Here is a 23466-nt window from a genome sequence, read left to right as displayed (position 1 = left end):
ACCAGTAGTTGCTCAGACTTTCTTAGAGATTTGAGATTTGGTCCTGTTTAAGTAGAATCTTAGTTGCCTGTGTATGTCCAATGAATGCAGAATCCACTCCCCCCTTGTTCTGTGGATTTGGGTAAAATGTTGGCAGGTGAATGGTCTGGTTAAGAGCCACACTGGATACCACCTTAGGCATAAAAGAAGGATTGGTCCTGAGGGACACCCTGTCCGGGTAAATATAATAAAAGGCTCCACTGCCATGAGAGCCTGTAGTTCTGAAACCCTTCTTGCTGAAGTGACTGCCAAGAGAAAAGCTGTTTTCCAAGATATTTTATATCCACAGTAGCTGCTGGTTCAAAAGGAGGCAGGGTGAGTTTTTCCAGCACAAAATTGAGGTCCCATGCAGGAGTTGGTGATCTTCTGGGAGGCCTTAAATTTTTGGCCCCTCTAAGATATTGTGTAATCAGAGGATGAGAAAAGAGGGAAGGTTCTGTGTTGTAATGAGCTGAGATGGCAGAGGCATGGATTTTTATTGAAGAAAAAGATAGGCCCTTGTCAAGCATCTCAGTCAAATATTGTAAAATCTGAGGAATATTGGGCTTTGCTGTGTCTGCTCCTTGTGCTTGGTTCCAAGCACAGAATCTCTTCCGTTTATCAGCATAAGATTTTCTAGTACTAGGCCTTCTGGCTTCCAAAATGACCTCCATCACAGATGTACTGAGAGGTGTTGTTTGAATAATTAATTGATCAACCATGCTGCAAGATTCAGAGTTTGGAGCTGAGGGTGCAGAATTTGATTGTTCTGCTGAGACAGTAGATGAGGTGTTTGAGGCAAGTACCATGGAGGAAGTTGAGACATATTCCTTAGAAGTGGGTACCAGTGCTGGCGAGGCCAGTCCGGAGCAACTAGGATCATTTTTGTTTTTTCTTGTCTGACTTTTAGTAAGACCTTGATGAGTAGAGGCAGAGGGGGAAAGGCATAGACTGAGGTTTTTCCAGCTGAAAGATAGGGCATCCACTTTCCATGCTTCTTTGTGATCAGTTCTTGTGCAGAATTTGTCCAACTGATAATTTTGGGGAGAGGCAAATAGATCTATGTCTGGGCTTCCCCATTTCTGTGTTAATATGCTGAAGATTTGTGGATCCAGTTTCCATTTGTGCGGGTCCATAAGATTTCTGCTTAGGTCGTCTGCCAGAATATTTTGTTTTCCTGGCAGGAATTGAGCTTGAAGATGTATTTGGTAATTCAAGGCTGTGTTCCACAAGGCCATGGCTAATCTGCAAAGGGGGTAGGAATGTGTACCCTCCTGCTTGTTTATGTACCACATAACAGTGGTGTTGTCCGTCTTTATCAGTAGTTGTCCTGGATGAAGTAAGTCCTTGAAGGCTGTCAGAGCATTCTGAACAGCTAGCATTTCTTTCTGGTTGATATGCAGATGCACTTGGTTTGGGCTCCACTTGCCCTGAATGCATCTCCTCACCAGGTGGGCCCCCAAGCATAGTCTGATGAGTCTGTAGTTAGGGTTTGGGTGGCAGGGGGTAGAGTGAATGAAAGTCCCTTGTTTTGGTGACATGTCTCTGCCCACCAAAGAAACTCCTGTTGTAGGCAGGGAAAGAGAGGCATCATTATTTCCAGACTGTGACAATGTTGACTCCATAAACATTTTAGGTACCACTGAAGTTTCCTCATATGCAGTCTCACATATGGAATCAGTAGAATGCAGGATGCCATGAACCCCAAAGCCTGCAGAATTTGTCTTGCAGATAACTGGGTTCTTGTTGCCATTTGTTTGAAGTATGTTGTCAGTTGCCTTTGTTTGTCTGGCATGAGGTAAGCCATCTGGGCAGTTGTATTCAAGCTTGCACCCAGGAATGTAATTATTTGAGAGGGTACCAGTTGTGATTTCTTTTCATTTATGGTGTACCCTAGGCATGCTAGAAGCCTTTTTACAAATGCCAGATGTTGAAGAAGAGTGTCCTTGTCCTCTGCTTGAATGAGACAATAGTCCAGATAAGGATACATTTGTATGCTTCTTTGTCTGCAGAATGCAATTACTGGTGCCAGGCACTTTGTAAAGACCCTAGGCACAGCAGATAAGCCAAAAAGCAGTGCAGAGAATTGGTAATGCAAAAATCCTGCTTTGAAGCAGAGGTATCTTCTGCATGATTCCCTTATTGGGATATGCAGGTATGCCTCTTAAATCTAGAGTTACTAACCAAGCATTCCTGCCCAGCATAGGCAGTAGCTGTTGTAAAGTCAGCATTTTGAATTTTGGAATATCCAGGAACGTGTTCAAAATCGATGTCCAGTATTGGGCGCCATGAATTGTCTTTTCTGGGTACCAGGAAAAGTCTTGAATAAAAACCTTGTCCTTTTCTGGTACCGGTTGAATAGCCCCCATATCCATGAAGGACATGACTTGTTTCTGGGCCTCTGCCCACTGGTTTTGTGGCAGATCTGGCCATCTGTTTGGAATTGGCAAAGTATGGAAATGAAATCTGTACCCCTGGGATACTATGTTTAATACCCACTTGTCCTGGGTAATTAACTGCCAATTTTGAGCATGAAGTGCTAGTTTTCCCCCCAAGGGGGCTGCCAAAAGACAAGTGCTTGGTGATGGTAGAGGAAAGTCACTGAGACTGCTTACTGTAGGGTTGTGCTTTGTTTCCTCCAGATTTGGAGGTGGAGGCACCCCATTGCTTTGACCTGTAAGAAACCTGTGATTGGTATCTGGAGCCTTTTGAGCGCCTGGATTTGCCTTGAGTGGCTCTGTTAGACACAGGAAAGGACCAGTTTTTAGTAGGCCAGTGTCTCCTGAACCTGGGTGGCTGCACTTGCAAGAAATCTTTTACAGTTTGCATAGATTTAGCTTTGTCTTCCACTTTCTTTAAAACCTCTTCTGCCTTATTACCAAATAAAGTATCATGCTGCAAAGGGGCATCCAACAATTTAGCTTTAACATGAGCAGGCAGATTTTGCTACCTGAGCCAGGCATGCCTTCTAATCACAGATCCAGTAACGGCAGCCCTACAAGAGGCCTCCAAGGAATCAAAACCACATTGCAAAGTATGCTTTCCAACCTGTTCTGATGAATGTAATAATTCCTGTAACTCTTTATTTTCCACACAATCAGAAATCAGCATAATTTTCTGTTTCAGTAAGCCCATGGCATGCTGTTGATATTTAAGCATATGAAACTAGCAGTTTAAGGCCCTGATTGCCAAGGTTGCAGACGTATAAACCTTCTTTCTCCATCTGTCCAGCACCCTGGAATCTCTGTCAGAGGGGGTAGGATTTTTGGATGTAGAGGCCTTTACACCCTTGGGACCCTGAGAAATAGTCTCAGGATCAGCAGCAGGATTTTTGAATAGAAATTTGTGGGAGTCAGAAACCCTGTAATATCTGTCTGGCTTACTAAGAGCTGGAGGCAGGGAATCAAGAGCCATGCTTGATTCCGAAAACACATCATCAACAATGTCTAATACAGGAGGTATAGCCAAAGGCCTATGCTGAGGAAGAAGAAGGAAATCCCTAAGCCTCTTTTTTTGATTCAGAAAAGTCCTGACTCTCCCAGTGGAAATGTTCCCTTAAAGTATGCAAAGTCTCTCCAAAAGAGTAATCCTCAGGAGGAGATGCAGATGGGATGGATTCCACTGCATCAGAATCCTCATAGGGTGGAATAGAAAATTCCTGATCAGAAGAGGAATCAGAAGAAATAGAAACCTGATCTAAAGATTCATAATCAGTGCCTTGCCTAGGCCTCTTAGCTGGGGGGGTTGGGAACCCCTGATCAAGGTAATTAAATCCTCAGCCATTTTTATCATATGTTTTTTAGGCACAGGGGCCTGAGCACGTGGCTCATGCATCATTTTTTTGGACATATAAATAAGATGTTTTTGACCTTGTTTTTGAGGCTGGTTTTCGGTTTAATATAAAAATGTTGAGGCCTGAAAACACCCTCAGAAGTCGGTGCCTGCTCAGCGGCTCTGGACCCATCCAAGGGAGAGACATCTGCGGGTTCAACACTCTGAGAATCTCGATGCATACCGGACCCTGAATGGGTCTTGGTAGAGGCCTGCGACTCAAAAGTAGCAGGCATCAGGGGCTGCAAAAGCACCTCATTGAGTACCGGCGAACCAGCGACTGGTTTAGGAGAAGCTTTGTCATCAGTTTTGGACCTCGACGGTCTGTCTCTATCTTTTTCTTTGCATTTTTTGTGAACTTCGGTAGTCGGATTGCTAACCAACAACATTTCAGTATAATTAAATCTTGTACCAAAATATTTATTAGCAAAAATATACCAACGCTTAATAGTGCGTTGGTTAAATCAAGCACAAAACCGACAGCAAGGCATGTTGTGATCTGGGCCTAGGCAAGTAATACAGTACAAATGAAAATCCTTATGAGGTATTTGCTTCCTACAAGTAATGCAATTATTAACTTTTATTGACATCGGTAAGGAGCAAGAAAAAAAGTCGCAGGACCCAAGAGTTTATTAGTCAGGCTGATTGAGGGCAACATGCCACCTGATTACCCAAATGTAATGACTGCAACAGTGAAAAACGAAGAGCATCCTGGGTGTTTCAACTCTTAGGAAATCATACCCATCAAGGGTGAGGGTATCCTGAGTCAGGGCATCAAATAACAAAATAGTAATTTTTGAGTACGTCCTGTTTATCTCATTCAAGGAAACACTCTCATAATTGTCATCATCATTAAGTAGAGAAGACATTTTACATACATAGTCAATTTGTTTCATGATGACTACCCCCCACCCCTGTCTGGCTTCAACACCCTATACTCGTTGTTTGTCGATAACTCTCATCATTAAAAAGATTTTGGCATCTGGAATGGCTTGTTTTTAAAATTTCCCTAAAGTCATTTTCCATAAGCATTTCAAACATTATGACCATTAGATTACAGAGTGGTAAAAAGATGCTTTTGCATTTTAAAGTTAATGGTTCAGTGTGTGAACCTTGATTTTTGCTCAAGAAAAATAACCTTATATTTAGCTGCCTTGTAAAAAGCCACAAGTTAATCAACAGTTTTGCTATATCAGTCCTAAATCCTGGCACAAAAAGTACAGTTTTGTACCTACCATAAATGTAGATGTTAGAGTGCTCATACAGCTGCAGTCATAACAGATGGGTTATCCTGCCATCAGGCGGGTTCTCGGTCGACCGAATTCCGAAGTCTAGGTCCAGCGTCGGTTGTCGTCGCTTCTTCCCTGACGTCAGTGCGGCAGGGGTATAAAAGAGGCAGCCGACGCCATTTTCTTCAGTTTTTCTTGCCCCAGATGTCAGGTGCCCCCAGAAGGAAGGCAAACATAATGTTATGCAAAGATGCAATGTTGATAAATCAAAAAATAGAAGTTATGTTCTTACCATAACGTTCCATGTTAGTTGTCTTCTTCTCGCCTTCTTCTTGCTGGATGGGTTCCACTCTAAAAGCTCGAGAGTTGGTTCCACCGGCTCCCCCTTATATCCCACAATGCTAGGCGAGAGTTACCTCAGATCTCGTTTGTAAGCTAACCCCAGCTTATAATAGTTACAGAATAACTCTAAACATAGTCCACCTCTAACAACAGGGAGAAAGAAGGGTGACCTACATCCTGATTCAGGAGATATGCAAGCATATGTCTAAGAAAGAGGTGGTAGAAAGAGAGGTCACAATCACAACTCCTCTAGGTCTGTCCAGGCCAGGGGAAGGAGGGTGGAAGAAGAAGGCGAGAAGAAGACAACTAACATGGAACGTTATGGTAAGAACATAACTTCTATATGTTGTTGTCTATCTCGCCTTCATTCTTGCTGGATGGGACCGCGTCCCTAGCACCTTGTCCCGGGTGGCCTAACGGAACAGACTCCTGAGAACAGTGGAACCAAAGTTAGCTCTATGCCTAGAAGCTAAATCCAACTTATAATGAGAAATGAAAGTGTGAGGAGTAGCCCAAGTAGCCGCTGCACAAATGGTGTCAATAGGCAGTCTGTCTTGGAAGGCTATAGAAGTAGCCAAAGCTCTGGTGGAATGGGCTTTAGGTTTGTTAGGCAGCTTTTGGTGTCTAATTTCATAAACAAGGGAAATCAGAGATGTTAGCCACCTAGATAACGATACCTTTGAAACTGAAAGTCCCTTTCTGCCTTCTGCATAGGAGACAAACAGCTGGTCAGATTTTCTGAATTGTTTGGTTCTATCCAAATAGTACCTTAACTGACGATGAACATCTAGCCAGTGTAATTTTTGTTCAGACCTATTGGAATATTCTGGAAAAAACACAGGGAGGTCAATGCTTTGATTTAGGTTAGACGCCGAAGCTATCTTAGGTAAAAAGGACGGGTTGGTTCGTAAGGATACCCTGTCCTTATGGAACAATAGATAAGGAGGTCGACAGCTGAGTGCATGAAGTTCTGAGACTCTTCTAGCTGAAGTAATAGCTACCAGAAAGAGAGTCTTCCATGATAGCAATTTTAAAGAACAGGATGCTGCAGGTTCGAAAGGGGGTAGAATCAAAGAAGTAAGAACTAAATTTAGATCCCAAGGAGAAGGAGGATTTCTTATAGGAGGTCTGAGAAGAAAAACTCCTTTCAAAAAGGCTTTGCAAAGCTTGTGGGACATTAAGGCAGACTCAGAAATACCCACATGAAAGTTAGAGATAGCTGCCAATTGAACTTTAAGAGTAGAAGGGGATGAACCTGCATGGAAGAGTTCAGCTAGAAAATCAAGGACTATTTGGATGGAAGCAGTGAAAGGATCTATGTCCCTTCCTTGAGTCTTCCTAGTGGAAGATTTATGGGAAGCTATCAAAATATCTCGAACAGAGTGAGATAATTAAGGAAGCCTGGCTAAGGTTGGAACTGGAGGAACCAAGCAGTGAGGTTCAGAGAGGGGAGGGAGCGATGTAACTGACCCGATTGATGGATCAAAAGATCTGGAACTAGGTCCAGATGCCAAGGTCACTCCAGTAGAAATTGATGTAGAAAGGGGAACCACACCTGTCGAGGCCAGTAAGGAGCAATGAGGATCAACGAGGCCTTCTGAGCGATAGCTTTCTGTATCACTTGAGAGATTAGTGGGAAGGAGGAAATGCATACAGAAGTCCCGGGCCAAACTTGGACTAGAGCGTCTCTGCTGGGTTGGCCTGGTAAAGGGAATAGGGTGAAATAATGTCTGCACTTGCTGTTTTGGGGAGTAGCAAAAGATCGCAGCAAGGCTGACCCCACTTGAGAAAAATCTCTCTCACAACAGAGTCTTTCAGAGACCACTCGTGAGGCATGAGGATAGCTCTGCTCAATTTGTCCGCTATTTGATTGACTTCCGGGATGTGCTGCTATCAGAAACGCTGAGAAGAAATCGCCCATTGCCACAATCTGAGTGCTTCTGGTAGGACCTGGTTCCGCCTTGTTTGTTGATGTACCACACTACAGACATATTGTCTGTCTGGATTGAGAGTCTTGAAGGGCTTGCAACGCTAAAAGCACTGCTCTCATCTCCAGAACATTTATGTGCAAGTGGCATTCGTCTGGTTGCCATGTGCCCTGGACCGTCCTGCCCTGATAATGCCCCCCCCACCCGATCAGGGAGGCGTCCGTTGTCAGAGTAGCAACCGGAGGGGGAGGAACAAAGGGTCTTCCCAACCAGAGCTGAGGGGAAGACATCCACCACATGAGATGATTTCTGCATGCCTGCGTGATCATAATGGTGTGGGACATTGGAAGTTGCTGGTATGACCATTGTGTAAAGAGCATCCATTGAAGGATCCGCATGTGGAATCTGGCTAATGGAAGCAGAGGTATGGCAGCTGCCATAATTCCCAACACTTTCAGAACTAACCTGGCTTTGATTCTGTTGTTGTTGAAAAGGAATGAGACCGGTCTGTATGTCTGTTATTCTCTGATCTGTTAGCCTCAGACATGTCTACTGTGTCTAGATTTGCCTATGTAGGTAATAGTACAAACAGACTTTTCGCAATTTATTGAAATGCCTAACTTTTGACAAACGCGAAAAGTGTAATCCCTGGCCATCAGAAGGAGATGCTTGGTGGGAGCTGTGAGGAGCCAGTCGTCAAATATGGAAACACCTGGAATCCTTGTCGCCTCAGGTGAGAAGCTACCACTGCCATGCATTTGGTAAACACCGGGGCAGTGGTGAGACCAAAGGGCAGGGCCCTGAATTGAAAATGACTGGTTCCCAGCCTGAAGCGGAGGAATCTTCTGGAGCGCCTGTTCATTTTATGTGATAGTACGCATCCTGAAGGTCTATAGAGCACATCCAGTTTCCTTTTCCCAATAGGGGAAGGATGGACTGCAGCGTGACCATCCGAAATCTTGTTTTCTTGACTGACCTGTTCAAGATACTGAGATCCAAAATTGGTCTCCAGTCCCCTGTTTTCTTTGGAACTAAAAAGAACCTTGAGTAGATTCCGGATCCTTGCTGGTCTGCTGGAACTGGCTGAATTGCTCTTCTTGCAAGCAGTTTTGAAATTTCCAAAACCGCTAGATCCCTTTGTGGTGGAACATCTGGAAGGGATTTTTTGATTGTTTCGAATGCTAAGAAAGGGGATAGAATAGCCTTCGAAATGATGGACTGTACCCATTTGTCTTGAGTCAGGGATAGCCAGGCTTTTGGGTACAGTGACCTTCCCCGACTGCCTCAAGGTGGGCAGCCGGGCAACACCTCAGGGATGCTGAAAGGGCTTATCAGAGAAGGCTTCGATTGCCCTGGTTCTGGAGCCCCTGCCTTGAGGGCGTCTACCATTGTTATTCCCTCTGCCTCTGGCGGGTAACGACTTTGTGCCAGGCAAGTCCCTTGATTTTGTTTACGGAACCACATTTTCCCACTTTTCTGGCCTTTGGGGTAAGGCCTAGAAGGAGTAGAAAACGGACTCGGCAGAAAGAGTCTTGCCATCAGTCTCGCACCTAGTCAAGGTTTCTTTCACTTGAGGACCAAAGAGAGATGATCCATCAAACGGGAGTTAGTGAAAGACGCCTTGAAGGGTCCGCAAATTGCATAGCCGCATCCAGGCATGCCTACGTGGGCCACACCTGTCCCTGTGGACCTACCCATCAGCCGCATAAGAAAGGAGGCATGGAGGAGTTGGCTATGGAGTTAAGGGTAGCCAGCTGAGTGTTCATTTTATCTTGAAACCCCGCAGCTGTAGGATCCTTCAACATGTCACCTTTAATCAAGTCCCTTTGAAGACGAGTGAAATGGCACAGGTAGTTCAGCGATAGTAAATGTCGCTGAAACATCCCTGTCCATGGACCTAGATTCCTTGTTAGGTGGATGGACAGGTACTGAAGGATCAGCTAGTTCCTTCTTAGTGGCAGCAGCTACCACCATAGCATCCACAGAAACTCCTTTTGTCAAGAACTGCTTGTCTGCTGGTGCTTATGAATTTGGAGGGTCTCCTGGGAGTGGGGTCCACTGAATCAGGAGCCGCCCATGCCTTTTAGCAACCACCTGCATGAGGGGGTCAAAGGGGATACCCAGGAGGTGGAAGGCAAGATATACAGATTCATCCTCCGAAGGGTTAACCTCTGCTTCAGGATCTCCAGAATGTCTGCAAAAGAGACATCTTCAGAAGGGGAACGGGGAACCCTCGAATCATCTAAATCTGTATCAGATGTGATTGACTCAGGTGAGTCAATGTGTTTCTGCCAAGTCAGGAGAGGCCTCGGAAGAGGATGAGATCCCACAGGGGTTCCTGAGGAGCTGGCTCTCTGCGGTCCGGGATGAGGGAGTGAGTCGACTTGACCTGAGGCACCGCAGGCTCTAACACACCCGCATGACCTCGAAGCACCCCTGTCAGGCAAAGCCAGAGGTCCCGCCCGAAGCTGAGAACCCCCTCGGCACCGACAGTGATGGCTCCGAGGCCGATGTCGGAGCCGAACTCACCAGCTCAAGCCGAGAGGAAGGACAAGGGTCTGATGCCACTCACCCCTTGAGCCGACGAAGTCCGATTCTTCCAAGGAAGAAATCGGAGCGACGGAGCCAAAGACAATTGTATCGGCTCCAACGCTATCACAGTCTCGAGCTCAAGAGAGTCGAAGGAGGAATATATTGATGGACAGGGGCAGGCATCGACTGATGAGTCGGGCTCTGAAGCATCTGGGCCAGTGACTACCCTCTGAAGGTCATGATCCGACAACCTCGATGACCTAGAGGAGTGAGATCTTTGGCTCGCTCAGACAGCAGGGGAGATCCTGGAGCCGAATGAACGGAGCCAAGGGATGGTGACCTGGACCTCTTCCTAGTTGTCGGCTCCCGGTCTGGTCGAGCCGACACCTCGGCTCCAGCCGAGGGAACCACAGAAACTGTGGACTGAGACTCATCGGCTCCAGCCGGTAGGCAGAGGTTTAGAAGCCTTAGGTCTCGGCTCAGATGTCGGAGCCAAAGACCTAGATGCCTTGGAGGGCTTCCTGAAGACACAGTTAGGGAATCCTCTGGCTTGAGTAAGCCTCTTAAAATTAACTTATTTTTCTTTCCTGCAGGACCCTGGGGCTGAAGCCATGGCAACAGCACAGGAGTCCTGCAGGTCCCAGACTGTCAGAGACATTTTCTGAAAGCACGATCACACTTCTTGAACTGAGACCTTTGCTTCTTTAGACATCTCAAAGGTGTAATCACACACACAGTCACAAACACACTGTTTACACCCTGTCTAGTTTAACTTAAAATAAAACAACTATCTAGGTTTTAATTTAAGAAAAAAATAACACACACACACTCCACTAGGGAAAGAAAAAGGCCTGTAGGCCCAGGGAAGAACTTAAAGTTCTTGTGGGGAAAAAACAGGAATTTTTAAGAAAGGGGATAAGAAATTCCTCTAAACTAAGGGAAATAAGTATAAATATAAAATTAAAGGGGTTTTAATAAACTAACTTTACAAGAAAGTCACTTACCAAGAACCGGTAGAAAACCAACACCTCGATCTGAGGTAACTCATTGTGGGATATGGAACCAACTCTCGAGCTTTTAGAGTCGGAGCCGAGGTCGGCTCCGAACCCATCCAGCAAGAATGAAGGCGAGATAGACAACTTAACATCAGTAGTTGCAAGCAAATACACCATAAAAGAATACCCCAAAAAGGTTATATGAAAAGTGTTTGTCATAAGGCCTGTCCTAAGAGGGGATGGAGGGAGGGAAACCTGGACTGCAGCTGTATGAGCACTAGAACATCTACATTTATGGTAGGTACAAAACTGTACTATGTTCATCGTGCATACAGCTGCAGTCATAACAGATGGGATAGAATCCCAAAGCTAAGCAAGGGTGGTAGGCACTAAGTGGAACTAGGAGGGGCTAGGATGCCCGGCAGGACTGCTGTGGCAAAGCCCGCTCTAGATTTTGAGTATAGTGGGAGGTGATAGTGCTTGGAGAAAGTGTGCACTGAACTGCAGGTGGCTGCTTCCAAAATGTCCTTGGTAGGGACCCCCCTGAGGAAGGCTGCAGAGGTAGCTCTGGCTCTGGTGGAGTGGGATCTGATGCATGCAGGCACAGTTTTTCCATGAAATGAGTAACAAAAGTGTATGCAGTGGGCTATCCATTTTGAAATTGTCTGTTTGGAAATGGCCTTTCCCTGAGCACCTACAGCATAGGACACAAAGAGTTGCTCAGATTTCCTGAATGGCTTTGTTCTGTCCAAGTAGTAACGAAGTTGTCTGTGAATGTCCAAGGAATGTAGTAGTCTTTCCCCTTTGTTTTGTGGATTAGGATAAAAGGTAGGTAAGTGGATAGCCTGATTCAAAGCTACACTGGATACTACCTTTGGCATAAAGGTAGGATTGGTTCAAACTCTGTCCTGATGGAAAATGATGAATGGTTGCACAGCCATGAAGGCCTGTATCTCAGAAACCCTGCATGCTGAGGTGATAGCCAGAAGAAAGTCTGTTTTCCATGACAAGTACTGTAACTCTGATGAAGAAGCTGGCTCGAAGGGAGGAAGGGTCAGCTTTTCCAATACGTAGCTGAGGTCCCAAGCAGGGACTGGTGGTTTCCTTGGGCGTTTTAAATTCTTTGCCCCTCTGAGGAACTGCCTTAAGAGAGGGTGAGAGAATAATGGAGGATCTGTGTTGTATTGTGCAGAGATGGCTGAAGCGTGGATCTTGATGGAGGAGAAGGAAAGTCCGTTGTTTAACATCTCAGCTAGGTACTGTAAAATTTGAGGAATATTTATTACCCAAGGATTCTGTCCCTTTTCTTGATTCCAGGCACAAAATCGTTTCCATTTGGCAGAGTAAGCCTTTCTAGTAGAAGGTCTTCTGGCCTCCAAGATGACATCCTGCACTTCCTTGGAAAGGAGAAACTGCTGGGAAATCAAGGAATTCTCCATGCAGCTAGATTTAGAGTTTTGAGATGGCTGTGATGGGTTTTGTAGTTGTGCTGGGACAACAGAAGAGGGACTAGAGGTAGGATCCGTGGTGGGGAATGTGTCAGGCTCTTCAGGAGCGGATACCAGTGCTGTCTTGGCCAGTATGGAGCGATGAGAATCATTTTCGGCCTCTCTGCTCTGGCTTTTAATAGAACTTTGGGCAGCAGAGGAAGAGGCGGGAAGGCATAAACTGTCAATGTTGCCCAACTGAAGGAAAGTGCGTCCACTTTCCAGGCCTTTGGATGATAGGTCCTTGAACAAAATTTTTTCAACTGGCAATTTCTGTGGGTAGCAAAGAGATCTATGTCTGGGTGTCCCCATGCTTGAGTTATCTTTGTGAAAAGTTGAGGATGCAACTTCCATTTGTGTGGATCTGTCATAGTTCTGCTTAGGTTGTCTGCCAGTGTGTTTTCCTTCCCTGGCAGGAATTGTGCCTGCAGTTGAATTTGCAATTCCAGTCCTGTGTTCCATAGGGTCATGGCTTGCCTGCACAGGGGGTATGAATGAGTTCCCCCCTGTTTGTTTATGTACCACATCACTGTGGTGTTGTCTGTCCTTATCAATAGCTGGCCTGGATGCAGTAGGTCTTTGAAGGTCATAATAGCCTTTTGCATGGCTAGCATTTCCTTTTGGTTGATGTGAAGGTGCTTCTCTTTCGGTCCATTTTCCCTGAATGCACTGATCTGTCATGTGTGCTCCTCGGGCGTAGTCTGAGGCATCTGTTGTGATGATTTGAGTTGCTTGAGGTACACAGAAAGGAAGGCCTGTGTTTCTTTGGCAAGCTTGAGTCCACCACAAAAATTCCTTTTGAAGGCATGGAATGAGTGGGATAATTGTTTCCAAGCTGTGGCTGTGTTGAGACCATAAGTTTTTCAGGTACCATTGAAGTTTCCTCATATGCAGCTTTGCACATGGGATTAGTAGGATGCAAGATGCCATGAATCCCAGAGCCTGCAGGATTTTCCTTGCAGTTAGCCTGGTGTAAGTTGCCATTTTTCTGAAGTATTGAGACAGATGCCCTTGCTTGTTTGGCGTGAGGTAGGCCATCTGGGTGGTTGTATCCAAGCTAGCACCCAGGAAAATTATTTGTTGAGAGGGTATTAGTTTTGATTTCTTTTGGTTGACTGTGTATCCCAGGAAGTTCAACAGTTTTATTACAAACACCAGGTGCTGCAGTAGTATGTCCTTGCTGTCCACTTGGATCAGGCAGTCGTCCAGATATGGGTAGATTTGTATCCCTTGTAGTCTGCAGAAGGCAATTACTGATGCCAGGCATTTCGTAAACATTCTGGGCACAGTAGATAAGCCAAAGGGCAATGCAGAGAATTGGTAATGGGTTGAACCTGCAAGAAATCTGAGGTATCTTCTGCAATCTTGTCTGATAGGGACATGCAGGTATGCCTCCTTGAGGTCCAGTGTTACCAGCCAAGACTCCTTGCCCAGCATGGGAAGAAGCTGATGTAATGTGAGCATCTTGAATTTTGGCACCTGTAGATGTGTTTAGGATGGATAGGTCTAAGATAGGTCTCCAATCTTTGTCTTTCCTCGGTACCAGGAATAGTCTGGAATAAAACCATTGACCTTGTTCTTTTGCAGGTACCTCTTGAATTGCTTTCATGTCCATGAGACCTGAAACTTGTTTTTGTGCCTCTGCCCTTTGATTTTGTGGCAGGTTTGGCATGCCTCTCATTTTTGGAAGGGTATGAAAGTGAAACCTGTAGCCTCTGTCTATAATGTCCAGAATCCATTTGTCTTTTGTAACAATATGCCAATTTTTCAGAATAATGTCAGTTTTCCGCCCAAAGGTGCTGCCATTAAAGCTTTGCTTGGCAGGTGTAGGGGGAAGTCATTGTGTCTGTTTTCTAAAAGACTGTGATCTATCTTCTCCACCTCTTGGGGTTGGTGCTTGCCACTGTCTGGCTCTGAAAGATCCTTGAGGTTGCCCTCTGCCCCTTGGGCACCTGTATCTGCCCCTTTGAGGTCTGTCCGTGGCTGGAAAGGACCAATTTTTTGAAGGCCAGTTTCTTCTGAAACGTGGAGGCTGTACCTGCAGAAAATCTTTCACTGTTTGCACTGATTTTGCTTTTTCCTCCATTTTCTTTAGCACCTCCTCAGCTTTAACACCAAACAATACATATTTTTGAAGAGGTGCATCCAATAATTTAGCTTTGACATGATCTGGTGAGGTTTGCTCTTTGAGCTAAGCATGCCTACGTATAACAGATCCTGTAACAGCAGCTCTACATGAGGCCTCTAAAGCATCAAAACCACACTGCAAGGTATGTTTACCCACTTGCTCTGCACCATGCAACAAATCCTGCAACTCTTTTAAATCTGGTTGTTCTGGTTGTGTCATCTTGCTTTTCAGCTGAGATATCAAAAACTGTTGATACTTTAACATATGGAACGGACAGTTTAATGCCCTCATGGTTAAAGTGGCCGAGGTGTACACCTTTTTCCCCCACCTTTCTAAAGCTCTGGAATCTCTCTCTGAAGGTAATGGATTTTTAGCATTAGAGGCCTTAATTCCCTTGGGACCCTGTGAAATTGTTTCTGGGTCAGCCGTATGGCTTTTATATAGGAACTGGTGAGAATCAGGAACCTGGTAATACCTGTCTGGTTTAACAGGAGCTGGAGGCAAAGAATCAGGATTAAGGCTGGCTTCTGTGTACACATCATCCAATATATCTAAAACAGGAGGGATAGCCAGAGGCCTATGCTGGGGGAGCAGAAGAAATTCCCTGAGCCTTTTCTTGGAATCTGAGTAATCTTGGCCTTCCCAGTGAAAGTGTTCCCTCAATGTATGCAGGGTTTCCCCAAAAGAGAAGTCCTCGGGGGAGGCCGAGGGAAAAGACTCCTCTGCATCAGAGTCTTCGAATGGAGAATAGGCATAATCCTGGTCCTCAGATAGGTCTGAGGTAATAGAAGCTTGATCTGAGGAAGGGTAGTCTTCCTCTAATCTGGGCCTTTTGTCAGAGAGGGGTTGAGAACCCCTGATAAGAGTAATCAAATCCTCAGCCATTTTAAGCATCTGTTTTTTAGGCATGGTGCCTTGAGAGGGGGTCTGAGGAACCTGTTTTTGGTTTTCATGGCTGCTTTAGATTTAGTGAAGGCTTTAATAAAGAAGGAAGAAGGCCTGAAGACCCCTTGAGAAATGGCAGGCCTGTCTAAATTCTGAGTTTCCCCGCCAGGAGTGGCGTCGGGATCTGTAGTAGGAATGGGGGCCGAGGAGCCTGCGACCTCGGGTACTGAAGACACTGGTAATGCATTGTCATCGGTACTCAGGGGCTGCGTAGGTGCCTCACTGAGTACCAGAGAACCGGTAGTCGGCCTTAGCGTGGTTTCAGTAGGTGGTGCGGACCTCGTATGTCGGTCCTTATCTTTGCGTTTTTTGCTCAAAACTGGAGTCAGAGTATCCGACGACATAATATAATTAAATTTTTTGCCAAAAAAAGTGAAGGGCGAACTCCGCCCAACGCTTAATAGTGCGCTTATTGAATCTAGCACAAAAACGGCAGGCCGAGACATCGTGGTCTGGGCCTAAGCAAGGTATATAGAAAGAGTGGAAATCCTTATGCGGTATTTGCTTCCCACATGAAATGCAATTATTAACTTTGTCTGACATCGGTCTGAGGCAAGAAAAGTTTCAACGGGTACTTAGCTTTCAAGAAGACTTCGGCTGAAATACTTTCGTAAATCTCAGGAGCTGGCCGACCGGCACTTGCAAACTGCTTCTACTTCGGGCACCGCACGGCAAGAAAGACTGAAGAAAATGGCGTCGGCTGCCTCTTTTATACCCCTGCCGCACTGACGTCAGGGAAGAAGTGACGACAACCGACGCCGGACCCAGACTTTGGAATTCGGCCGACCGAGGACCCGCCTGACGGCAGGATAACCCATCTGTTATGACTGCAGCTGTATGCACGATGAACATCTAAAACCTTTTTTCAGAAGTGAAGTGTGTTCATTTTTTAAGACAAAATCACTAAGGTTATAAATAGTGCCAGAATTATAGTTCATAATGTACAAATGTGGCTTTTGTTAAACTTGCAGATTCATTAATGATGGACCATATGTCCAAATTAATTCATATGACAGGAAGCTGCAGTGCCTTGGTCATTGCAATGTCAACACAAAATGTGTTGTTTACATTGATACCTGTATCTCTTTTCCTGCATTTTATTTAGGCAAGACAGTCAGGAAGTTGCACGACAGGATCATGGAACATAATAGGGACATCAGGAACGGAAAGCTAACTAGTGCGTTATACACGCACAGTCTCGAATGTGTCGATTTCAAAAAGTTCATTTGAATGACAGAGTGCTAATCAGTAATAGAGGGGGAGACCAAGAGTTGGACGTAAAAGTTAAGGAAACAATGTCAATTGAGATTAAATGCCACAGCTAGACCAGGCATAAATGATACCATTTCTGTGACCAGTATTCTGAAAAGGAAAGCTAAATGTATCTAGAATTTTATATATATATATATATATATATATATATATATATATATATATATATATATATATATATATATATATATATATAAATTTGTATACAAGCAACACAATGTCTCTAATTGTTTTAGTAATATAGGTTTTAAAACAAGTTCAATTATTAAAATTGTGATGAATTTTTATATTTTATATGTTTTATACGAATATGTACAAGTGTTACAACACTGCAGAGATTGTAATAATTTATTTATTTATTGCTTGTGGACAGGTGTGGGGCTTGAACCATGGACGCCTGCATGAGGAGCCATTACACTGTCTCAGCTTCTTTACAATGCAGTTTTTGTATATGCATTTTAATATTTGCATTTTAGTTCACTTTGTTAACCAGCATCACACAGGATATGATGTCAGCATAAACTTCCTATTTAAAAGTGAACAATGTTACTACCTGCATGACTGATGATGCGTGAATAAGAACAGACGAAAGCGCTTAGTCTGAAGTGCTTTTAGCATTTATTTTACTTTGTGGATTTTTAATAAAGGACTGCCTTGCTGTGGAACACACTGGTTTGATTTTTGCAACTTGAAATACATGTCTGTGGCCATCAGATATTTCCCCTCTTATCCCAATCTAACACCATAAGATGACTGTCATATGTTCACAGGTATATACTAGGCTAATGATCTCTAGGGTCTTTATAAGCCTAGCTAAGCATCCTAATTGAATTCCGCAAGCTTATGTGCCTCAGAGGCTATTTTAAGGGGTATATATAAGCTAGGGCAAGATTTACAAGCTGCTTCTGCTCATTAGAAGCATAGGTTCTAGACCCAGTCTGTATTTCCAATTTCTTCTCTACTAGTCCAGGTTTCTCTTGAATAGGGTTATCGAAGAGTTCTGCTTCACATGAATGGAAAGCCTGTTCCACAGAAGGGAAATTCAAAGACACATACCTGTCCCTGTTTTTTTTTGGGGGGGGGGTAGGTACTGTTTCTAGATATGACATATATTCTGTAAGCATTTTGTCTTTTCAGTTTATTGAGAACTACTATTTTTGTCACCTTTAAATATTAAACCTTGGACATAACTCATTTCTTCCTTGAAAGCAAAAAAAAAAGAAGCCTGAATTTCTTTCATTAGTTATGATATTTTCTCAGGCCATTATTGGATCAAAACATTGGAAATAAATCTTTAAAATACAACTCAGAGCATCTAGAACCCAGTGGCTCACATGGAAGAAAATAAGATTGAATTTCTTTCATTACTTACGATTTTTGCTCAGGCACTTATTGGACCAAAATGTTGGGGAAAAACAGGCTTTAAAATGCACTTCAGAGCATCTAGAACCCCATGTTTTTGGAGAGCTAGCAGACCCCAGACTCTAAATTCCTGGATGAATTCAATTACTTACTCCGCAGTTGTTATACTGCAATCAAGTCAAGTCATGATGTATTGAAAAAAAAGAAGAAAAATTTGAAGAGTAAGACAGTGTGTGAAAAAAAACAGGAAAGAGGTAATCTAAATGAATGGTGTGGGAAGGCCAGGTTGGTGGGAAAAGGAACGTTCAGACAGTACGGTGGGGTTAGGGGTGGGGGGACCTTATAGAGTCCATTGTCTTATGTTCTATTTTACCTATAGCCAGCCCTGTGGATCACAGTTGGACATCCAGTTTATACATAGTCAATAAAGTAGTTAGAATGATTGGGAACTGAGGCAGTCTGTGGATGACAGTGACTGAATCCAGCTGGCTAGTTCACAAGTAAATGGTCAGTGACCTGCAATAAGACAAACACATTCCATTCCAGTTAGCCCCACCCCTTCAGGTGATTCCTCACCTTTCACTTTCTTTAAATCCACCAGTCTCCAGTGTATAATGCTATAACCATAGCTCTCAACCTTCAATCTCCAAAATAAGGGAAACTACCTCTCATAATCTGGAAAAAATTGGCAAAATATGGAAGACTTACTAACAGCTTACTAACAAATGCAAGTAGCAAGCTCATAGGATGGTTAAAATATATTTTTAATTATACAAAATTTATTTTAATGAAATAATATGAAACAGTTCTATTTACCATGGATATTGGTTAATAAGTTTCTAACACTGAATGTGTGACAGATTCTTTTAATGTAGCACTTTGAGGAACATGAACTTTTTAAGACCCCAAATGAGGAACGTTCCTCATAATGAGATACGCTTGAGTGGTATGGCTATAACAGAGTTTCAAAAATGAATAAAAATACTAACAAATGACTGCTTGTAAACTGGATGAGAACTTTAAATAGAAAATGTGCATTATTCAAAGAGGCAAATATAAGACAGACAGGAATGTGCTTTTTCTAAGTTCAAGCATTCTGATATAGAATACTGAGGCGAGGTACATACACGGAAGAACTAAATACTCTGGAATAATTTTAGTCAATTGGGGATTGTCTGACAAGCCAATTGCCCAACAGTGACTTAAACAGTGTTGCCCTACAGTGAGGAACTCACTGCCATGCATTCAGGGTGAAGAGGATTTTACTTTTGGTATTTGGTTTTCTGAGACATGACTGCCTGATCAATGCCCATTTGATTAGGACCAGCCAATCAAATAAAGTGGTTCGACTGCTGGAATCAGCTGGGATTCAGTCAGTTGATAATTTGTCAAATGTTCCATATCCATTGATCCATTGTTTTCCATCTATTCCATATACAATCTATTAACAGTCACATATTCTGTTGTACTTAGTTCCTGTAAAGCATGGCTACAAACAGCTTCATATCATGGCTTGAAATATTCAGGAAGCGGTATCTGCTGACAACCTCTAGAACACCTTAAAATACATTTATTCAAGATGTCATCTGGGACTAATTTATCCAGATCTGGCTGGGATGTCTTGTATTTCATGCTTGTTATCTTGAATTAATTCAAATCTAACTACATTTTGAACATTTTCTGAACTCATTTGCCCAAAGCTTTAGATGGACACCTAACAAATCAACTGTCTTCATCTCCAAATAACAAAACTAATACTTTCCTATCAAAGGTAATGAATCATGCTTCCACTCTTTGGAATATTACCACGTGCAAACAGAAGTTCTGCTTGAAACTTTTGGAGGTAATGAGATACAGATGCAGCGGTTTGAATAATGTATAGCAGTCACAGTAACAAGGTCAGTAATTAGTTGTATGAAAGGAAAGGAACAGAACTGCTTACTTAAGCTGCTCAGCTGCCGGATAATATTCGAAAGTGAAATGTTTGTCACACATTCCAGCTCATTCTTGATATTCCGGGGTAGCACTGTATGGCACAAGTGCCTCGGCTCTATGTTTCTTTTCACCAATGGCATTTTTGGGTGCCTGCAAACAAGAAACACACTTCAAATACAGTTTTCTGATCAACCAAACTCTGCATTTCAAATCTGTATACATTTCACATTTATAACATTTACTTATTTTTGTTTGCTTCATTAGATACTCAGCTCTTCTGTCTGTGGTTAATGGAAACAGGCACTAGTTCGATCACCAACCTAATTAAGTACAATTCTTTGCCTACAATCATGCCTACTTCCTTTTATTAAGCTGCTGGGAATACTCTACTAAGGCTTTTTTTTAATCAAATGACCAGAGGCCACAATGATAAAAAGACTGCATGATCATAATTCTCCATCTCCACTAAAATAAAACATAGGTGAACTAATGTAACACACCGCAGCTCAAGAATATCAAAAAAGAAAATCATCTTTTAACTAGCACAAACTGCAGCCTATGATGATGCATAAAACAGTACTTTCCTATACTGTCTCAGTAGCATGCATGTCTGTCATTCCATGAGTACCTCAACATGATATGCATACTTACCAAAAGGAAGAACATTATTATTAAATAAGTCTGCATACGTCTACTACTCATAGTCAACATACGTGGTTGTGTCCCATTTGTGCGACAAATTCAGACTGACAGTGAGACAGTCTGAGGGTCTCACACTCATACATCTGCTTATGTATCTTTATGTCCATGGGCTTAGGTCATACATCAGATGTGTAGCTTTGTGGAAACTTTTAGTGTATCATATAAAATACTAAAAAAACGTATTAATAGTTTAGATAATTTCAAGAGGACCTTTGAACATGGAAAAAGGGAATTTTTACAATATAAGGCCACTACTCCTTGTGGAGCATGTAGCGTTTGTGCTTATATATGTGGTGAGGCAACTGTTAAACTAAATAATGGCTTGAACAGTGTGGTGAGATTTTTTAAAGGGAATTGTAAGTCCAAAATGCTAGTTTATATGGCTTTATGCACTGAATGTAGTGCATATTATATAGGAAAAACTGAAAGGACATTCAAGGACCGTATTTATGAACATCTATACGACATCAGGACCCACAAGGAAACAAGTGCTTTCTATAATCATAGTGTATCCTGTCCTTCTTTTTTAAGATTTAAATTCGGTATAATTGACTTAGTTAAAAGGGATTTTTTAAGGGGAGGGGGTGATATAAAAAATGCCTAACTGTACAGGGAATTGTTATGGCATCTTAGGTGCAAATCTAACACTCCACCAGGTCTCAATGATTACATCAGTATAAAATCTGTACTGCACAAAAAAAACTGAAAATGTTTAATCAGTTTGAGTTACATTATAAAAGTGACTATACAGTGGGGAAACTGTACAAAGACATATAAATGTGTGGAAATTTACATATCTAAACTATTAAGTTTTTTTAGCATTTTATATGATCCACTAAAATAGGAAAGTTAATGTTTTATAGATGTGTTCCTTTAAATGTCAATCAAGTGTAATTGTTGAATGAGATTTAATGTATAAAAGTTGTTATTGGTACCAGTGCTTTTATCTGATGAAGTCTAGTCATTAGACGAAAGCACTCATCTTTCATGTTTTGTGAAAAATATAAAGAAATTTTGTACCTATAGTGGTGTCCAGGACTTTACTTTATTTTGCTTTTATTTGGTGAGATGGCAACAGTTTGTAATATTGCAACAGCAATCTGAGGAAGGACATCTTAAAATAATCTTTATCTGCTGACTGTAATTAACAAATACTTCCCAAAAATCACTATTTCTAGGAGGAAAAGCACAACATTTTGAGTCAAAATCAGGGATAGCTGACAGGTATGACTGATGGCCTAATGAGAGCCATAAATAAGACATTAAGGATACTTTTCAACTAGTTTGTTTCATTTTTGCCATGAATTCCATTACTTTTGAGAAAATATAAAAGATGCTATACAAAACAGTACTGAATCATTTAACAGAAGAACATCTTTTGGTGGAACTTCACATTTTAATGAAAAATGTAATAAATACAGTAATTCCACTAAATCTGAATGGCAAACCTGTATTGTGACTTGTAGGTACACAAACATATATATATATATATATATATATATATATACATACATATACACAGCACACACACATACATATTTATTTATATAGACATATGTACTTCTGTATATATAAAATACGCTATAATTTGGCCTACTTTTGATATAACTTTCTGGTTGGTTTAATTATGACACAACTGATGGATTTCAAGATCCAGAAAACAGTACAATGTGTGCTAAATTCCGCAGTCTATTTATAAGGTATACCAATTAAAATTATGTGCCAAATTCTGGGCTCTGTTTATAACGTTTACCAAATTCTACAGTCTCTTTATAATGTATACCAAATTCTGAGGTCTATTAAAATGTGCACCCAATTTTTCCCTCTATTTACAATGTATAGCAAATTATGTGCCATAGAGACTACTGCTGTCCAAACTGCACTCATCAAAAAAGCTTTGACAAGAAGGATGTAATGATATCAGTTGCCAGAAAGCATTAATATAAATTAGAGAATGGGAGAGCTGTACATCTCCACTTAGACTGAAGAATGAACATTCTCCAGCAAGGTATTAATGTACAGGTAATGTCCACTATAGAACAAGTCTGCCATTTCACATCAGCATATTAAGCTGCCATGAAGATCAGACTGCAATGGAGTTAACGGCCACCGTTATTTTTACATTCGCTAAACAGAGTTTTTGCTGTTTAGCAAGTGTAAAATTAAAAAGAAAATTAAAAAAAAAAAAAATAGAAAAGAATGTGTGTGCGTGCGTGCACATGCATGCAGGTGAGTGTATGAGCGCATGAAGGAAAGAGTGAAAGTGACTGAGATGTTATTTTACGCTTGCTAAGCAGTGCTTTTGCTGAAATGGATAATAAAAAATAGAAAAGTATAAATGTATGTGTGTGTGTGTGTGTGTGTGTGTGTGTGTATTTACAGGTTCTTGCATGCATGAAAGTAGAATGAGTGTGAGACAGAGAGAGAGAGAGAGAGAGACCAGTAGATGCACATCTTTTAAAAGGTATGTACACATCTCTACAGCTTAGCTCAAGAAATCCAGATAAAGCTTAAAATAATGGGAGAACAAAGGCTTAAAAATAGGGGCAGATTTTAAATATTGCCCTTATAAAATTTGAAAGTTGCTATAACAACATAATATATGTTAAAATACATTATCTGATGGATATGAAGTCCATACCTCTTATATGTTGCTGATTTTCAGGAATACCTTTGACTCAAAGCTTAGCTGTCCCTCTCTTAGTCCCTCCTAAAACTGGAGCCCTTTGAAGAAAAGGTAGTGAATTATACTTAATAAAC

At 42.3% G+C, this 23466-nt stretch overlaps 1 protein-coding gene across 3 annotated transcripts in view; it reads right to left on the bottom strand.

The window, feature by feature from the left end:
- Positions 1-23466, bottom strand: part of WASF1 (WASP family member 1) — a 1915084-nt gene that overhangs the window by 680057 nt on the left and 1211561 nt on the right. For all 3 annotated transcript variants that reach the window (XM_044066725.1, XM_044066733.1, XM_044066743.1), the window contains one exon: positions 20012-20154. In XM_044066725.1, coding sequence (XP_043922660.1) covers positions 20012-20144 — 133 coding nt within the window. In that variant the 5' untranslated portion in view covers positions 20145-20154. The remainder of the gene's footprint in view (positions 1-20011; positions 20155-23466) is intronic.

This window comes from Protopterus annectens, chromosome 1.part0 (assembly GCF_019279795.1).
Source record: "Protopterus annectens isolate FY-2018-M chromosome 1.part0, PAN1.0, whole genome shotgun sequence".
Classification (NCBI taxonomy): domain Eukaryota; kingdom Metazoa; phylum Chordata; order Ceratodontiformes; family Protopteridae; genus Protopterus; species Protopterus annectens.
Note: the sequence above shows the minus strand (reverse complement) of the source record. Positions and strands in the feature narration are given on the sequence as shown.